The sequence below is a fragment of the Centruroides vittatus genome, unplaced genomic scaffold, assembly GCF_030686945.1.
Source record: "Centruroides vittatus isolate TY-2023 unplaced genomic scaffold, ASM3068694v2 contig_885, whole genome shotgun sequence".
In the NCBI taxonomy this organism is placed as follows: domain Eukaryota; kingdom Metazoa; phylum Arthropoda; class Arachnida; order Scorpiones; family Buthidae; genus Centruroides; species Centruroides vittatus.
This window is the reverse complement of record NW_027122577.1, coordinates 610,391-631,490: the sequence shown is the minus strand read 5'-3', so window position 1 is coordinate 631,490 and position 21,100 is coordinate 610,391. Positions and strand designations below refer to the sequence as shown.

The window sequence follows — 21,100 nt, the reverse complement described above, 5'->3', positions numbered from 1 at the left end:
AGAAACAAAAATGGAATTTTACACTATTTTTGATTAAGTTAAACTTACATAAATAATATTAATGACCAAAAATCAATAAATGTATTAGGTCAAATTTCATTTCCAGAATCTATATATACTTAGAATTCTGATTACTATTTAAAATAAATATTTACTTAAACATTATGCAGTACTTTTGTTTGTTAATCAACTTGGACCATCAGTGATATTTACATGAGTTACAATTTGTATGTACTTGTTTGCACTGACATTTGTAAGGTTTGAACACAATAAAGAATTTTCAATGTAAAGACACTGTTTTACCTCCTCACCAATTATTTCTTATTCACCCCTATTCCATGTATAGTAGTACCCACAGAGCCCATTAGCAAGACTGTAGATCTGGGGCTTCTTTTGTGTACCAGTAGATAAGACATCATATGAGTGTAAACTGAAGTACTGACTGACACACTGATTTCTGAACCAGATAGCTGGAATTCCCTTGAGTAAGCAACAAAATATTAATTGTTGATCTGGGGCCCATTCAGCCTTTATTGTAATGAGTACAGTACCTTCTCAGGAGTAAAAACAACTGAAAGGCAACATGACAGACTGAACTGGAACAGTTGGCAAGATTTCTAGTTTTGATACCCAATGTCCAAGTATCCCAATACTGATATTGATACTTTAAAACTACTCATGATACCAGTAAGATTGATACAATACTTTTGTGGTATTGAGATATTCATAATGGTATATAACAGATGAAATTACACTTAACAAGGAAGAAACTATTTTATTGTAATATTTGAATATATTTCCACATTCTACTATATAATTCATATTGAAACCCTTTCATCACTATGGCCATCAGCCAATCAGATGAAGTCACAACAAAAGTCTCATAATATACAGTAATAAATAAATAACTAGTATTGGTTTGTTTGGAAAGTTCATAGTGATTTTTAAGAGAAATAAAAGAAATTGTTTTAAAACTAAAAATATACTTTTATTCCGTTATGTATGTGCCATTGTTTTTAATGACTGTTGCTATCTATGGGGGAGCTTCTGATACCCTCTTCACAGAACTTTCCAGCTTTTCCCATGAAAAACTGATCCACGTGGTTTTTGCAAGCTTCCAAAGTATCAAAGTTTTTATCATGAAAGGAATTTTGCGGAGAACAGAACAAATGGTAGTCCAATGGGGCAAGGTTGGGTGAATAAGGGGAGTGGGGTAAAACATCTCAGCCTAGTTCCAATAATTTTTGGCATGTTTGTAAAGATGCGTGCGGTCTGGCATTATCTTGCTAAAACACAATGCCTTTTCGATTGGCCACTTCCAGACGTTTTTCTTTAATTGCCATGTTCAGCTTATCCAATTGGGAACAATACTTATCAAAATCAATTGTTTGATTCTGTGGAAGCAGCTCTTAGTGCAGGATTCCTTTCCAATCCGACCAGACAGTGAACATGACCTTCTTTGGATGAAGACTGGCCTCTGGAGTTTTTAATGGTGGTTCATTTTTCTTACCCCATGATCGTTTTTGGCTGATGTTGTTATAAATGATCCACTTTTCATCACCTGTCACTAAATGCTCCAGAAAAGGGTCATTTTCATTTCGTCTTTCAAGAGAATCACATGGAGATGCAATCCAGTAAGTTCTTTTCCACTAAGTCGTGAAGTATCCAAATGTCATAACAATTCACTTATCCAAGCTTCTTTAGATGTTGAAATACAGAACATTCATGTTTGATGACTTCACTATGTCTGCAATCTCTCAAGTTGCATAATGAGGGTTTTCATCCAATAATGCTTTGATCTGGTCCTCTTCAATAACAGGGTACAGGGTACATTACACAGTAAAGTGTTTATGTCAGAATTTTGTCCCATCACTTTCCCATAACATTTTTGATGGAAGTAAAAAATATAGAACCCTCTGACCATAGCCTACCTCAACAAAGTAGACGATTGAATGGATTATGTCCTAAATTTGTCTCACCCAGAAAGTCTACGGTAACAACAGAGGTTAAAATCATCATGAGTGGTTCATGGCCCCTATATATTCTAAATCCATCTAAATATATAAAATTACATGTCCTGACTGACTGACTGATTCATCATTGCCCAGAGCAAACTGCTGAACCTAAAGGGGTGAAATTTGGTACAGGGTACGTCATAAAAACGCACACTAAGAAGGGATTTTTCAAAATTTTCCTGTGGGGGAAAAAGAGAGCATTAAGGCTTAACCTGAAGAATGGCTTCTACTGTACTATTTTAGATGCAATTTTTTGTTTTTAACTACGTTTAGTCTTCATTGAGTACTTAGGTGTATTAAATTGATAACATTTCAGACATGGTTAAAAAAATCGAAATATACAAAAACATTTATAACAAAATGTTCAAACTGTTTTAAATTCAAATTTGTTATTGCATATTGGTTAGATTATAGAACGATTGTAAACATTCCAGAAAATTGATCAAATTGAAAACAGTTCGTTTGATTCTCAGCAATTCTCATTAGTAGGTGTTATATAACAATTACTATGGTTGTTGAAATACTGAATATAAATGGTGTTTGCTTGCAAAATCTGCATAGGTGAAGTCACAGATAACAGCTACTATGTATATAAAATGGTTAACTAACGTTTAAATATAAAAGTTTTTCCTGAATACAGTAGAGAGTCGTAAATCGGCACCTTGGTAATCGGAATCGCCGGTAATCGGCACGATTTTTAGTCGAACTGTGTCGTGCTGAATCGAACGTTTTTGATACTAAATTTACTTCTAAAGTATAATTTTCATGTTTTTATATTCTTCAATATATTTATTTTGTTTGTACAAAATAAAGAAATAATTTTTAACGATACGATAGCCTCAATTATTATTATAAAAATTTTCGTTAGGCTTAAAATCGACGAAAATTCAACACGAAGCGACACGCAACAGAGAAAAATTCAACACAAAGCAACACACAACGGAGAAAAATTTGAACATCGGACAGGTTAATATATTTTTTCGTACATAGACCGTAATCGGAACAAATCCCTAATCTGAACAACCCCAGTGCCCAATTGATTTCGATTTTCGGTTCTCTACTGTACTTACAAAAGTCATTTCAGACAACAAAATAAAATAATACATTATTTCAATAATTCAATCAATCCATAATAAAAATAAAGTTCTCATTCTATTGAAATCTTTGAAATATTATTTTGTTTTCATTGTTCAACTAAAGTATCTCATTTTAGGATTTGCAATTAATGTAATAAAAACATCTTTAATTTTGAAGTTAAAAAATTACAGTAAAACCTTGGTTTATGAACTTAATTCATTCCAAAAAGTTGTTTGGAAACTAATTTGTTCTCAAACCAAAACAAATTTTTCCATAAAAAACATAGGAAGTATAGGGAGTTTGACTGTCAGTGGATGGCTCTGCCAAGTAATTTGTTCGGAACAGAGTTATCATACGTAAACTGGAGCAAATACGGCATTCAAAATTTTGTTCGTAAACTGAGGTTTGACTATTAATACTAATGTTGTAGAATTTTGTTTAGTTTATAATAAAAAAAACAGAATCAATAAAAATTAACTGCTTCTTATAAATCAAACAGAATTCTTCAGAAACAGTAATAATAATTGTTTGTTTTTATATGTTAATTTAAACTGATTATATGTATAGGTATGATATATGTATATGTATAGGTGTGATTTTCGACTTTATGTATAATTAATTCTTTTTATATATAATATTGTCAGATTTTATTGTTTACATCTATTTATTTACACTGTAAGGAGTCTATTTTGTTTAATGAACTAAAAATAATCCTCATTCTACTTATTTTGGGGCATGTCATTTTGTTATAGATAGACTACGGCACCTTCACTTGGCAAAACTCAAAATCAACTCATCTTGCTACAACTGTTGGCGGCAACTTATGATGTCATCAAACCCAGACATGACATCTCAAAGGGGGCGACTTCCACAGGAAGTTAAAAAAATGATCACCCACCCCAAATTGTCATCAAAAACAATAAAAAATTATTGTCGGAACGTAGTGACGACTAATACTTGGCTTCGTGCATTTCTTGTCAACAAAATAACTCTGGAATGAGTTATCCGATCTTGATGAAATTTTTTACGACGACTCACCATCACTCAAGGATGAACTTATTAAAATTTCAACTTTCAAAAATGATCTGTTTTTGTAGAACTGGAGATAGGGGTTTTTCTTCAGTATGGATCATTTTTGAGAGTTGAAATTTTAATCAGTTCCTCCTTAAATGATGGTGAGTCGTCGTAAAAAAATTTCATCAAGATCGGACAACTCATTCCAGAGTTATAATGTTGACAAGCAATGCACGAAGTCAAGTGTTAGTTGCTTCCTGCATGCACGTGTAGAAGCATCATCTAGTGGTCGGAAAATATGACAAGCATTAAAACAGTAATTTTAAAAAGGTAAATGTTATCGCTGACTAGATACACAACAAATATAAAGAATCTTTATAGAATAATAAGTTTAAAAAAGTTTTCTTTTTTCACTTATTATTCTATAACATGGAGCAGCAGTGATCAATATTGATGGCTTTACAATCCATTCTCTCCTTCGTCTTCCTATCGTTAGTACGAAATTTCGATCTCTAAATGGAGAAGCTGCACAGAAATTCCAGATTGAGATGAAGTCGCTCAAATTCATCATCATCATGAAATGTCAATGATTGGTGCAGGAATGCTACATGATCGAGAGAAGATTGAGGGAGATAAACCCCGAGAAAAATGAGCCATTTGGTGGATTCTTTGTCTATTTGTTTGGTGATTTTCGTCAGTTTCCTCCTGTTAAAGATACTCCTCTCTTCTCAAGTGTTTTTTACAATGTAATGTCCCAACAAGGTCCCTACCTTGTTGGAACATTACATTACATTCCATTTGATTCTTTTGAGAAGTTCATTAAACTTAGTAATTCTCATAGACAAAATAGCGCAGATAGTTCCTTCACAGATGTCTTACATCATCTAGCTTCGGATGATTTCTCTGATACAAATCTGAACATTCTGACGACAAGAAATCGAGCCTATTTATCCAGAGATGAACTTGATCAGTTCCAAACGGAGTGAGCTATATCCAACAAACGAGCAAGTTAAACAAAGCAACGAAGACTACTTGCAGTCAACTGGATGCCCTCTTGCTTATATAGCATCTGAAAACACTCCAGATATTGCCCTGCCTTCGTCCAAAGATGACTCAGCTCTTGGTCTCTCCAAGTATTTGTATCTCTCAGTTAATGCCAGAATCATGCTGAGAGTCAACTTATGGGTGCAAGGAGAGCTCGTCAATGGTTCACTAGGAACTATACGCTACATTATATATGCTCCTAATGCTCACCCTCCAGCTCTTCCTCTGTTTATTTTAGTGGAATTCGATAGCTATCAAGAACCTTTCATCTATGGTAATCTGTTTCCAATAATCCCCATAACACGCTCTTTGAACGAAGGCAGTATATCGCAATCTCGTAGACAGTTTCCCCTTACCTTAGCATACTCGATGACTATACATAAATCACAGGGATTAACTCTTCCAAAAATCAAAATAGATATAGGGAAAAAAGAGACAGCTATCGGTCTTACCTATGTTACATTGAGTCGAGTGAAAAAAATAACTGACTCAGTATTTTTAAAGAGTTACAATAAAGATCGCTACGAGTCAATCTGTAAGTCCAAGTGATAGACAGAATTTCGTGAAACGTTGGCATAGCAATTAATTAATGGCTTATTCTGACCTTATGTTTGTACCTTTAAATGATCCAATAGAAATCAAATATATTGTTGAGAACGAATGATTCTGTTTCTTTTTCCCTCATAATCTAGAAAATAAAGGTGCGAGCAGCTTCGTTCTGACTACATGCTGATGCAGCGTTACTTAACTAGTATAATTTCTTTTAAGAGATGGCATGAATTAACAAGACCAATTACTAGAATGAATGAAATGTTAATGATTAAGTGTGTAAATAGGGTCAAGTGGGCATATGCTTGTAACATCACCCCAACAACACTATAAAGAGGAGACAACTTGAAGAATTGATGAAGGTGGTGCTAAGGATCAAGTGAGATGGATAAAAAACTTTCCAGTTCTAGTTACTACATAGTTTCTTGGTGATCATTAAACGAATTCATAAGAGTCGGTATGCTTGTTTTTCGATATCTTTTCATATTTTGATTGTCAATTTTGTGGAGATTAAACTATAATTATCTTAGAACTATTTATAAGTTCCCAACTGTCGAAAAGTTTTGTATATACCATATAACTCGGCAGAAAAGATGATTTTCAGATAAGATGAGGGTACAAATTTTTGTCGAAGTTTTATAGTTTTAGCATATATCTATCCTATAAGACGACCCCAAACTATCAACGGCCTACGAATTTAGTTTAGATCAGCAATCATCATCTGAATAATAATACTGTATAGCATATACAGAATTATGTCCTATTTTAATTTTTCAAACAAACAAATTTTATTTTCTTGCATTTGGCAGCACTGCCTTGCGATTGTTGCAAACATTTGCACTGATTTGGCATTCGGGTAATGATCTTCACTATTCACAAAATCATCATATGGGCTATTCTATTTTGTGCACATCCCCTACTCTCTACCAGTAAATAACTACGGTTTGTCTGTTTTTTATAATGTTTTAATTAATATAAATTTCAATCTAATATTTTTTGTATCTGTCCTATAAGACGACCCCAGATTTTAGGAGCCTTTTTTTATGATTCAACTATCGTTTTATCTGCCGAGATATACAGTAATTGTTTTTTTTTTTTGGATTTTTGATAAATTATCTTTATACTTTGCAAGTCTTTTTTTCTAACATTATTTCTTGATTGTACTGTACATATTCAGGTTTTTACTAATAAATAGATTTTTGCATTATAGTAATTTCATATTTTTGATTTAATAATGATTATATTTTATTGCCTGTGCAAAGTCCAGGCCTGGCACTTTGAACCCTTTGTCTATGTAATGCACCAGTAGAATATTATCTGGTCTTTTGATTTGATTGAATATGTTACATAACTTTCACATACATGTATAAAATTGAGTAATGTGTAAGCATATATGCATATATAAAATAACAATGACAAAAAAGAAGAAAAAAGAAAATAATATATATATATTATATATATATATATATATATATGTCATTGTTATTTTCTAAAATTTGAATTATTGTTAGTTTTGGGTAAATTGTAACAAGAGGTGGAAATCAGTCGTCTTTCGACATTTCCTATTAAGTGAAAAATAAATAAAATTTTAAAAGATAATGAGATAATGCAAACTTAATGAAATTCGCTAATGAAGATAAACAAGATGAGAAATCTAACTTAAGACTTAGTCTTCAAAATTAATTTATTCATTCAATCTATTATTTATTTTAAAAAATCTGGTTCCATCATCATGATATTAAATGTTAAGCCAATATAAATTTTAAAAATCTTTTCTTCTGAATTATATCAGCTTAACAGTCGGCTTCATCTTTCTATGAGAATATATAAATAATAAAAATATGTTTTTATATTTTGGAAGTCTAATGATTAATTGTCAGATTAAAAATATATATATTTCTGTATTCACATTGCGGTGTTTTTTACGTTAGGTTGTTTACATCTATCTACATTTAATTTGAGATAGTTTGTAAAAAATATACACAAATTTAACTTACATTGATGTATTTTCTGGAGGCAGCACAATTTTTCCAGGCTTTTTTTTAACTGTTTAAAAAATGCTTTGTTAAAATCATTGAAATGCATAAAATATCTAATAAATTTTATTAATTTCTTTTTCATATTAAAGTAAATTTCTTAAAAATTACTCAATAAAATACTATTCATAATTTATTAAATAATTGTAAATGTACTTATACATATTTCACTTTCATCAGTCAAAAGTGTGACAAAGTTTCTAAATCTATTATTTAAAAGTTTCATTAAAAATACAAGCAAAATGTATATTTTTTCCTGGATACTTTTCAAACAGAAGTTACCATAGCAGCAATGTCATTACCATATTATCTTCAGATTTTATTTGTCAGATATAATAATAGTTTTGAATAATATTCAAGGATAAACTTTTAAAATGCTTTATAGATAAGATAAAAAAAATTTTATTAAGCCAATAAGTTACTATTATGTAAAAAATATATAGTAGTATCATCTTTACATAAGCATTACATTTACATATTTCAAAAATTTCATTATTTTACTAATCTAATTGAAAGCAATCAGAAAAATATTTAGTACATGAAAAAAATTACTTGAACAATAACATAGATTATAATTAGTCTTATAATCTAAAAAATTTTTAAATGTGCCAATGAAATTTATCAAATCTAATGATTATAAATTATCATTTATAACTCAGATTGTGGCCTAAATTTATGCTGAAATATTTTCTCCTTTTTCATTTTTCAAAACAAAAAATTCAAACACAGAATTTAAAATTATCAAAAGATTATAAATTTAAATTGACATCTCTATTCAAATAAGATTTTTCATTAAGTTAACAAAAAACGTTTAATGTAAGAAATGTTTCCTTAATCTCATCTTTCATTTAACTTTAATCTTTTAACTTAAAACTTTAATTTTCACTTTAATCTTTTGCTAAATATAATTTTGACAATCATTTACATTTTTTTAGATTTAATTAAAGTTTATGAAGCTTTTTATTATTAGCTCTTAAAGTTTAAAAAAGTGTAATTAGCAATTAATTGTTTTAATTATACAATGCAAAAATTTATTAATAAATAGGAATTGCTCTAATATATTATATCAAAGTTTATCAAGCAACAATAATTACATATCAACCAAGCTTGACATATAATTTTTATGAACTACACTTAAATATTTATTTAAATGTAGTTCATATGTATTTATTACAAAACTAGAAATTCTCCCGTCAAGCATGACAGGGTATTTTTTACGAGAAAGTAGAGATTGAAGAATTGAGAAGAGCTTCAAGTTGAGCTTGATGTTATAATTCTTTTTCTACAACCTTTTATAAAGCCATTCTTATTCGATGTTGGTCAAGTCAAACTTCATGGATTTCGGGGGTCTCGATTGTTCGTATTCTGTTAGATCTGGGGTGACAGCCATCATAGCCGACACCTAACCATCCTGCCAGAGGGTGGGCAAGCAAGCAAGTAGATCTAGAATTTGCCTGACCAATTTTACTGTTATGTTTCCCTAAGCATTCTTTTTTTTTGACAAAATAGTGTCTTTTTAATTCTACTTAGATAAAACAAACATGAATTGTATGTACGCTAGTTAGATTAGTGATAACACTTTCTAAATAATGGACTCATTATATTGTTACTTCTGACTGGATAATAGAACATCACGTGGTCACTATGGAAAGAATTTTTTTTTAATGTGTTAAAGAAGAGACATGATGAAGCTATCATTTTTACGTTTAAATTTTTCCTGCCAAACTTGATACTTCTGGCTGAAGATATGGAATGGAGGAACTGCAAGTCCCCAACTCCTTTTCTTCCCCTGGCTAGGTCATTAACACAGCAGGATATCAATTGCTCTCTGTAAGGGAAGAACTAATGCATGTGCAATCAATGATACAAAATCAATAAAATGTTCTTTTCTATAGCTAATATTTCTGTAAAATAAGTAGCCTAAACTTTCCATCAGAAACAAATATAACCAAAATTTCATCTTGATTGGACAAAGATTATAGAAGTTATAAGGAATTCACACACACACTCAAATGACAGCTTTTATATTAGTAATACACAGGAAAGAAACAAATGTCTTAAACAATAACTTGTAAACTGCATACTGGTTAAATGACATTTCAAATGGTAACTTCAAAAAGGGGAGGTATATGGCCATGTAGGTTATATTTGGCATTTTTATTCTCATTTTGGTTATTTTCTGCAGGATAAAGGCCTGTACAGGAAATTACATTACACAAAATATGTTTTATAAATGATTGTTATATCTTTCTTGGTTAGTTTATTATCTAGGGTAGTTTTAATTTGAAATTTATTCTAAAAATATTTAACCATTGTCTTCAAATAAAGAATAGAATATAAGAATTAAATAAAGAATATAGAAAGTTTTAGTCCCTTTCTAATTGCAACGAAAATAAAAATTTATGTTTATAAAATTTTAATCTATATTTTACATGTGCAATTTTTGTATTTTTATAACTCATTGTATTAGAATTCATCAGCTAATTTACATTAATGTAAAATTTAAGGCTTGGATATAAAAAATAATATGTAACTATTTTTAACTATTATAATTCCTCATGGATAATCAACAACAGCATAATCTTGCAGAAAATTGCTGGAATGGAAATAAAATCTTTGCATAATCTACTTCATCATATACCTTGTGTCCTTGAAGCAATCGTTAAAACCTCTTAAGCTCCATGTGTTCAAAATAAAAATGCCTACTGAACAACAGTATCATATTGCTTCATTTCTATTTTATTTATCAAATAATATTAATAAAATACAATAATAATCAATAAGGACTGTGGTGAATGTTAGTGTCCCTGGGCATCCATCAATAAGTGTGCTACAGGACACAGTTGTTGATGCTGATCAACTGGGGCACAGCATTGTAGGGTTACCGGAAGAAACATCAAATTCGGTGCGTCAGAAAACCGAGCAGTAATGGATTGTTATTATAATTTAGAACCATTGAAACATGGCTACTTGAAACAAATGTACAAATTGTCAAAAGTTAAATACACAGACTCAGAGATTACTGAACAGAGATTAGCAGACCAAGATGATTCATCATTCGAAACAAAGTGTTTAATAATGTAGATTGAGAGATAAAACAATCTTGCAAAAGGGAAAACTTAGAAAATAACAACAGAAGAGAGGAAAATTCTCCAATGAAAATACTAAATACCAGGGTAGAAGAGACCAATGCCAAAACAACAGAGATGGCCCAAGTAGATGGTTTGGACCAGCCAGGAAAACAAGAACAGGTCTGCCCTGAAGTGGTTCAAGAACTGACCATGAGACAAGAAGAACTTAAGGGAAAAATACCAGATCATATGCAATCATCAACTGAGAAACGTAGACTGCCAGCCTTGAAAAATGTGCCAAGAAATCAGCTGTATTCTATCATGAAGGAAGGATATTAATAAAGCACTTGCTGCAATCGACATAGCAACACTGAAAGAATGCAATCATCTCAACAGAAAAGTTGGAGAATAAGGTCTTACAGAAATTTTAAACCTGCACTACAAAAATATAGATAGAATTTCTACAAAAAATTAGAAACATCACAATTTCACAAAGCAGTAACTCTTGCAGACAAAACAGCAAACAACATTGATCTGACTAACACAATACATAAAATGCACAGATATTATTAGGTAGTCTTGGGTTCAGAAAAAGCTATGTGGTAGTCACTAACAATCTCAGCCAAGATCACATTGACAGAACTATATCAAACTGTTGACTGACTCATGGATGCTTTTTTGGAGCGACAGAAGGATTTTAGATTGTCACACAAGACCAGGTCATAAATACAAAAAACTACAGAAAGCACACTTAAAAGACAACACTTACAGATGACACTTGTAAAAAATTGCACATCATGCACAAAACTATACAACATATCATATAAGGTTGCAAGCTTTTATCACAGACAGACTACTTATACTGACATAACCAAATAGCAAACATATTACATTAAAAAACTTTGCACATAAACTACTACACACTCAGCAACCTTACTACAAATACACACCTCAGATGGTCACAGAAAACAACATACACAAAATATACTGAGTAAGCTACAATCAACACAAAACAATTTATAAGAATAGACCAGAAATCACATTTACTGATAAACAAAACAAAAAACATCATATAAATCAGTCATAGCTGAAACACCCATAACATATAAAATACACACACACTGAAAAAATTAGTAAATACTTGAAACTTGCTCACGAAATAAAGTGTCTATGAAGAGTGGCTGAGGCATTTGTTGTGCCATAGTCAATTTCCCACATAGGTGTCATGCTGCATACATTACATCAGTGTTGTGTTTTCCAACCTTTTTGGATTAGCAACATACTTTAAGTTTAATAAGACTCCTGTGATACACCATAATTTTTTTAAATGTTTAAAATTACCACATTCATATATGTTTTTGTTTATTACAATAGAAATAATTGCATCAACTAGGAACATCATGCAACTTCGTCATATCATGACAGAATTGAGATCGAGCTGAAAAGAAAGAGGTGGTCCTTGCACTGGGCAGGGAAGGGGAGACGATCATTGTACAAAAGAGGAGATTCAAGAACAAAATAATCAGCACTAATTGCTTTGTTCTTATGTTTTGTTTGTTTTTTTGGGCCCATTTTCCATTAGGTGCATACAATGTCTTCCCCCAAATTCTGTTAGGCACACTCAATTGCATCAGGGAGCATGGACATTGTCACTTTGACCTCACTGTATCTGAAAAACAAAGTCATGGACTCACATTTTTCATTACATTTTGAATTCCTCATCTTAGTTAATGGAAAATGGTAAGTTTAATCAAAATCAATCAAATTTTAAGAACAAACAATTCTGTAAGCCACACAGAAAAGGCTTCACTAACTCTCTGCCTAAAATACAATGGAATCAAGTATAGTTTAAAAAAGTTATTTAATAAAAATTACCAAAAAGGTCCTAATTCTAATGTGATATATGTGCCTATTGTTGTTTGTATAATTTCTTTACTAGGAACAACTACTTAACAAGAAAATTTTGAATTCTTGTTCTGAAGAAAGTAACATTTACATTTTTTGCTTTTAATTTTGTTCATTGATGAATATCCCAGTTTGCATAAATAGGAAGTAAAGAAAGATAAAATTTCTATGGCTCTTTTTGATATATTTGGAAATTCAGATGACATTTTTATTCAAAATGCTTGGGTGTTATTTTTATCAAAATTTATTTTTAAATCTATCATTTTTTTATTTCAATAAGTTGTTCTTCCAATAAAGTTATCATTTGGCTAAAATTTTCTGAATTATCATTCAATAGGGATTTCTAACCCAATTGTAATTGTGAACATCTAAAGAGGAAAGATAATGTTGAATTTTCTCTGTCGGAATTTCAGTTATTAAGTTTAAAATTTTGTTATCATATTTGGTTTTTGATTGTGGAAACATTTGAGTGGAAACATTTCTAAGTTGTTTTCTTTTACCTGCTTTTCCACATTGCTAATTTATCTTTAAAAGAATTACTTTTGCCAGTTGATGATAAAATGTTTACCTGTTTGCCTTAAATGCTTCAATTTAATTGGTTCAAACAGTCAAACAAGTCTGTCGAAAATGCCATATTTGAAAACCATGTACTGCTGTGCAGGTAATAACTATACTCATTTTGCTCGATTGTAAAATAAATAAATAGCTCTTCTTGTAATTCAAAAAATTCTGCTAACACCTTGCGATAACCATTGAATTTCAGTGTGCATTAACAATATCAAATGGTCTGCTTCCAAAGCTTCAGAGTTTAGAAAAGATGCAAACTTTCTGTGGTCTACTTTTAATAAAATTGACAATTTTTATTACTCGCCAAAGAGTAATTTGTAAGTCATTGACAACACATTTAGAAATTAAAGCTTCTTGATATAAAAAACAGTGAGTAGTAATATGATCAGGGTTGTACTCTTTAACCTGAGAAACAAATCCTTTTATTGAACCTGTCATAGATTTTGCTTCTCAGTACAAATACTTATGATTTAAATTAGAAATCTTGAATAACTTACTTCAAAAATGTCTTCTCCAGTTGTTATTTTTGGTACTTCTTTACAAAAGAAAAATTCACTGATCATATTGGTTGGTTGGTTGGTTAATTAGTGTTTTTTAGCACAAGGGCCAAACAGGCCAAGCTGCACCATGACAAATGGTGAATTTGTTTATCTTAAGCTATACATATACGTGGTATGATCTAAAAGTTCGGGGACTGCAGTAATCTATGACAACAAAAGCATGTATTTGAAGTTACAGCATATGAAATGGATTCTACCAAACCATCTCTACGTTGTTCTTGAAACTCCACTTTTATTACGTCGCAGAACAAAGGTAACTATCTCCGGAAAAAAACAGCAGCACTTGCGGTTTAATCACATGACATGGGTGAAATTAACCTGAACACAGAGGTGGTTTGGTAGAATCCATTTCATACGCTGTAACTTCAAATACATGCTTTTGTTGTCATAGATTACTGCAGTACCCGAATTTTTGGATTGTACCACGTATATATATATATTACGAAATAACAACAACAAATAAAACAATAACAAAACATATACAGCAGTAAAAATGAACAAACAACAATATATATAAAAGAAAAACATAAGTAAACAGTTAAATCTCTTTATACATATTAGTGACTTTTAGAAAGTCATGTAAGTTGTCAAGATTTGCCTTTGGCCCAGAATCTGTGTCAGACTTGCATTTCCAAAATACTGTTTATGCCTCGTCTCAAAGGCAGAGCAATTGCACAGTACGTGTTGCAATACTGGCATACTGGCTGGTCATCACTTTTCAAAAAGTATTGAAGAGTCAGTCGAGTATGTTCAATTCTCAAATGAGTAAGTACTACCTCAGATTTCCTATCATACTGTTTCTTATGTGTCCAATTTTCTACCAAAGGTTTGATCTCTTTATTGTGGTCTTGTGCATTCCACACATTTTGCCATCTCTCTGCTAATTGTTTTTTAATGACTAGCTTCAAATCACCTCCTTCAATACGCATTGTATGCTGTGAAGGACTAGCTGACTGTGCAGTTGCATCAGCTTCTTCATTTCCTCTTATACCTACATGGCCTGAGACCCAACAAAATTTTACAGAAATATTACTCGCACAAAGATGGAAAAAATAGTTTATGGATTTTGATCACTATAGAGTGAGAACTTGGTTCAGATGAGATCAAAGCCTAAAGTGCCCTAAGTCAGTGTAGATCACACAGCAACAATAACCTTTTCTGATTACATACTTTAAGGCTAGGTAAATAGCCTACAGCTCTGCAGTAAAGATGGAAGAATTTGGTGTGATTTGTTCTGCCACAATTTCATCCTGACAGACAAAGGCTGAGCCAACGTAATCATCCGATTTAGATCCATCAGTATAAATAGGAATTGAATTCCTGTCATAGTGTTTAAATTTCTGCAAAGTGCTGTCTATAGATGTAATCTGGAGTGGATTCCTTGGGAAACTGCTTTAAGCTAAAGTCAACATTTATCACAGGGATTGACCATGGTGATATAATATCAACCTCAAACTGTGAAATGTTGCTTGTGTCCAGGTCAATCATGCTGCTTACATTCTCCATTCTTATGTTGAATGTAGGGACACTACTTGGGCAGGCTTCAAATCATCTTTTCAGCTGAGTATCTGATACTGTCAATCATGTACCTGGAACCTGTTACCGATGTGGGTGATATGACAGATAAATATATCGCAAACATTTTGAACAATAATAGTTCTTCCTCAGGCGATACAAAAAACAAGTGACGGAATATAGAACAAAATAGAACATGAATATTTAAAATTAGAATCGAATCCACATCTCATGCAAGAACTTTGTGTTGGACATGCACATTCATGTGGGTAGTCAGTGATTTGAGATTGGTGTCCATGAGGGCCTGCCAGGCAACAGACAAATTCAGCCCTTCTTTGTAATTTATGCAGGTGGTGGTGTGGCTAGTTTTATAAATGGAAATAGCCTCCAGCCATCTCAGGTGCTCAGGGAGAGGCAAACTGATGATGATCCTCGCTTGGTTGAAGATGACTCAATGTCAGGGTCAGTCATGTAAACAGCAAGAGCCACAGTGTTCCTCCGATACCGAATGTCCACAGAGTGCTCACATATTCTAACTCCCAAGGAGCGTTTGGTGGAACTGATATAAATAAGGTGCCTATCACACCTGTGGTCCTTAAGAGAGTTGGAGTAAATGCCCAGGAGTCTGTTCTGATACTGTACAATCAACTGAGGATTTAATCTGAGACTTCTGTTTAATATAATAAAACAGAGACAACTGTTCTCTCTTGAGGGATAGTGGAGGCTCATAAGCATCCACATACAAACTTTGAACAGAAGTTCGAAAAGCACCAGTGCACAAACACAATGCTTGATGGTGGATTGGACTCAGCATCCGAAGAGTAAATTAATAAACAATGCATCTGTAATCCAGCTTTGAGCGGACAAGGGACCTGCCTATAAATCCAAAGTACAGAACATTTGTCTGCTCCCCAGGATGAGCAGCATATTACCTTTAAAAGGTTCAGAGATTTTAAACATCTACTCTTTAGATTGCACAAGTGTGGCAAGAACGTCAGTTTTTGGTCAAACAAAACATCCAAAAACTTAGCCTTGTTGACCATTGGAATTTTCACCCCATTTAAATAAATTTCAGGGTCTGGGTGAAAATCATGCCTTCGACAAAAGTGAATGCACGAGGTCCTCTGTGTTAAAAGTTAAACCATTGGTCTTAGACCAATTGTATATATGGTTTAAGGAGGTTTACAGTCGTCTCTCGATAAAACTCATGTTACTAGACTGGCAGGAGATCTGAAAGTCATCCACATACAGAGTGGCATTGGGAGGGAGGCAGTTAGCTACGCTGTTAATTTTGATTAGGAACAGAGTTACACTAAAAATAGAACCTTGAGGAACAACTTCTTGTGTGTAAAGCCTAGATAAAGTGGTGCTCATCCTGACCTGAAATCTTTGATTCTGTAGGAAGTTTTTTATAAAAATTGGCAGATTACCCCGCAATCCAAATTGGTGCAGATCATGGAGTATTCCATATCGCCAGCAATGATTGTAGACCTTCTGTATATCGAAAAATACAGACACTAAGTGCTGTCGTCTAACAAATGCTTCACATATAGATGTTTCAAGGTTTACTAAATTGTTCATGGTACTTCTGTTCATACAAAATCCACTCTGGTGTGATGAAAAGTAATCCTTTTCCTCTAAGAGAAACATCAGATGTCTGTTTACCATTCTCTCAAAGACTTTACAGAGACAACTCGTCAGAGAGATTGGCCTGTAATTAGAGGGATTCTTACAGTCTTTACCTGGCTTGGGAATGGGAATAATCGATAGCCTCCAAGAGTCAGGAAAAGTATGTTCTGTCCATAAAAACAAAATAGATAAGGAATAATTACTGGAAATATGTTAGCTTCCAAGATACAAATTCAAGAAGCAACTAATAATGTCAATTACAGCATGCATTAAAGCAAGATATGTATATATGTGTATATTTAATGATTTCAGGAAAAATTGCAGTGGCAGGTGAATATATCTGATGCACAAAGAATGTTTTTTCACCTTTTCTAAAGATGCACTTCCTGACTTTACACAAAGAAAAAGTTGTTTGATAAGTTTTTATTGCAAATTTAAAGGCAGCATATATTGTAATCTATCACATAACCTGAATCTGCTTTCAAATTGCCTGTTTTAAACACAGATAACCATATAACCACCATGATATTACTGGTATACAAGATAAACAAAATATGCAATTACAAACAAACCAGCTTGTATGATAATGACTTGATGGATTGTAAGATTAGTTAAATAAAATTTTTGCTGATTTGTTGGTAATTGCATATATTGTTTACAGATAACTATAGATTATTCACACAAAATTATAGTATTCTTTTTTTTGTAATTATTAATTTTCAATAATCTTTGATATTTGTAATTGTCTAAGATTAACATAAAATTAATCATCAAAATCTTCATCTCAGAAGTTTGAGATGATAAACATATATTCATTCCTATTTCTATAAAATAATGAGTATGTTGTTTAATTCAATTATATGCACTAAATGATATCAATGATGATATCATTTTAATAGTGTACAAATGGTGTGTGTGTTTAAAAATAGAAAAAGAGAGAAAAGAATACAAAGACTTAGAATAGTTACTGATTTGAGTAATTGTTAATCTCTTTCTTCACTTCATTTTTTTTTTCAAATGAAGAAAGAGATACTATTTACATAATTCTGTGAATACATAATTATTATGTATTCATACATAATTCTACTAAAAGTCCACGATTCGCTCAAATGAAATCACTCAGAAATTAAAACATTGAAGACAGTAGGAATACAGAAACATTTCATAATTCATAACTATTAACTAATATCTGAACATAATAATGATGAAAACTAATACATACAATAAGTATTAGTTTTATTATTTAATGCAAAATTATATTATTTAAGTAATAACAATAAATAAATTTGTAGAAATATATTATAAATAAATCCAAATAACTATAATTATGTAATAAAATAGTTATATTATTATAAGCATATTTATTGTATTAAAAAAACAAAAGAAATTATAATTCATTCTGTCATTTCAAACTAGATCAGTTTAAAAGAAATGAGATACTATTTAAACAACATTATTTTAAAAACACAAAAATATAAATATAATTCCAGTGATTTCTTTTCAGTGTAATAATGTATGTAATTTTAAATCACAGGAATTGTTTATTTTGTAATTTAATTCTATTAGTTCTATTATTCTATTAGTATGGGTTACCATAATAGTCAAAGGCAAAATACGGGCAAATTAGCATTAAAAGTATAAGAAGAGGCAAAATAAATTTCTTCACATTTTTCAATCTAGTAATATATAGTAGTAGGTATATAATATAAAGTTTCAATTTACACTTTCCTTTGGGACAAAATGCAATTTTAAATATGAGAAAACTATCTTACCATCTAAACAAGTACTCTTGAATTAAAAACCTGTTATAACTAATGTTTGTGCACACGTTCTCTAAGCAACAGAGCCATTACATTTGCTTATACACTGTTGCCACTTAGCCAAGAAATACAATAATTATCATAAAAAATTTAGCACTTTTTGTCAGATTTAAATCTAAACAGTTACGATTTAACTATTAGCTGCATGATAGGTCAAAAAGTGCAGACATTTTTAAAATTTTTTTAAGCACGGTACGGATACGGACCATGCTTAGAAAAGACGGACAGAGCCTTTACAGACAGAGCCTTTAAAGTTCAAACTTTAAATACGAACGTACGGTAACCCAAATTCTATAGATCTCGGGAAAACTTTAATTAATAGCATCAGAATTTTCCAGATAAGAATTTTTATTGTCAGAAAAAACAATTAAAAACTTTCATTGTGGAAATTTGTTATTATATTTAATATTAGAGCACTTAAAAGTTTTCAAAATATCAATACAGTAGAGCATCGATTATCCGACTTAATTGGGAACTGGGGTTGGTCGAATAACTGAAAAGTATGAAAAAATACATTATTAGTATAGTGTATTAGGCCCGGTTTAAATACTAGCCTCCCTTTCATGGTCGAGCCAGTGCTGCCAGCTAAAACATGCAAAAATTTAACAAAAATAATATTAAAGTAGCCAAGACACAGCCAAATATTGTAGTGCCACATCACTAGCGGACATTTGAATTTGCCGACTAGAATGCGGTCGGTTAATCGGGGGTCGGATAATCGATGCTCTACTGTACCTCTAAAATCATAAAATATATCAAATAGGTCTAACGTTTTAAAATTTCAGGCAGACAAAATCTACTGTTAACAAATATATTCTTAGTCTATTTTACATATAACATTTAAGATGTTATAATGATAAGAGTTTACACATTTTATCATAAAAGATAAATTCAACCTCTATATACATTTTTATACCTTATCAAATACAAGTTAGAGTCTCAGAATTAATATACTGTATATGAATTAACTTAGAAAGAGCTATAATATAAAACATATTTAAAAACAGTTTTTTAAATAAAAGTAAATAATTTTTTATATATTATTTTCAAAACTTATAATCAAATGAGACTATTTATAGAAAATATGCAATGGATAAAGTTTTAAGGAATTCAAACTTACTTTCCAAATATTTCAACAAATATTTAGTACATCATTATTTTCATTACAAGATATTAATATCATGTTCTTTAAATAAATAATGAATCATTTTGTTAATATTAAAATAAAATGATACTACTTCAATATCATCCTTTTAAACTATTGAACATTAAGAAATTGAATTTAAACACTTTAGATTGCATTTATTTTGTCAAAAAATTCTCAGTTTATTAACTTCACATATTAATAAACTATCAAAATTCTTAAAATGTATTTATACAAATACAGCTATTATTAAAAAGAATTAATTTTTTTTTTACTTACCAGCCATGTTTGCATTTGCCATGAGCTTATGTAATATCAAACACAATTTACAAGTCCCGGTATGAATTTGTACCTTACGTAACAAAAAAAGAACACAAATTACAAAACATTAAAGGATTTTGAAATATGTAATACATAATTAAGAGCTTAAAACTTACAAAATTTAATTAGGCTTAATACCTAATGTCAAAATCAAGACGTCTTTTAGCGTTTTCCATAAAATTTCAGTTTTAAGAAATGTCTAACGCGCTTCGATATAACTTTACCTTTAAATGTATTTCTATAAACTAAATAATTATTTTCTATTTAACGTTTTGACAAAGTTTAATTTAGAATTTATCCACTGCTCCGGCTCAGGTGGTGATTCACATATTCTATGCATCTCCTTCTAGCGGACAAAATTGATAAATACAAAAAACATTTTTATATGTTTTAATATTTTTCTTGAAAATATATGTAATATATATTTATATTATATACATATACTCCGCATATATATATATAATATATGTGTATCGATTTATTCGATATCGGTTTCCCAGAGCGAAAGGCTAAAGGCCGCCACGAACTAGACAATGGCGTCGCTTTCGACGTGACGTCAGAAAGAATTTTTTATGGCCATGTGACTGTTCTGCTTCGATCATACGGCAAAGTTCGACAAAAAGCGTCTAGCTGCAGAAACACATTGGCTGAGAGCGGCTGTAGCGAAATCGTAACTCAGAAGAACCAACACGTGTTAATTGATAATGTTGGCACGCGTATCAGTACTAGGTTCTGTGTCATTTAGCCGCTGTGTTTTGTCGGTTTCCTTCATAGCGGCTCTTCTCGGGTTTAAAACTGTTTTGTACTGTACATATTCCACTTCGGATGTGTTT

The 21,100-nt window shown here is 31.2% G+C and overlaps 1 protein-coding gene across 2 annotated transcripts in view; it reads right to left on the bottom strand.

Annotated features, from left to right (window-relative positions):
- The window catches only part of lic (dual specificity mitogen-activated protein kinase kinase lic), a 33,897-nt gene extending 13,278 nt beyond the window's left edge, over positions 1 to 20,619 (bottom strand). Inside the window, exons 1-3 of one of the 2 annotated variants that reach the window (XM_067280585.1) lie at positions 20,384 to 20,619; positions 20,226 to 20,298; positions 7,697 to 7,745 (exon numbers count right to left, since the gene is read on the bottom strand). In XM_067280585.1, coding sequence (XP_067136686.1) covers positions 7,697 to 7,745; positions 20,226 to 20,247 — 71 coding nt within the window. In that variant the 5' untranslated portion in view covers positions 20,248 to 20,298; positions 20,384 to 20,619. The remainder of the gene's footprint in view (positions 1 to 7,696; positions 7,746 to 20,225; positions 20,299 to 20,383) is intronic. The other variant, XM_067280586.1, reaches the window with a different exon arrangement.
- Between the last annotated feature and the right edge of the window lie 481 nt (positions 20,620 to 21,100).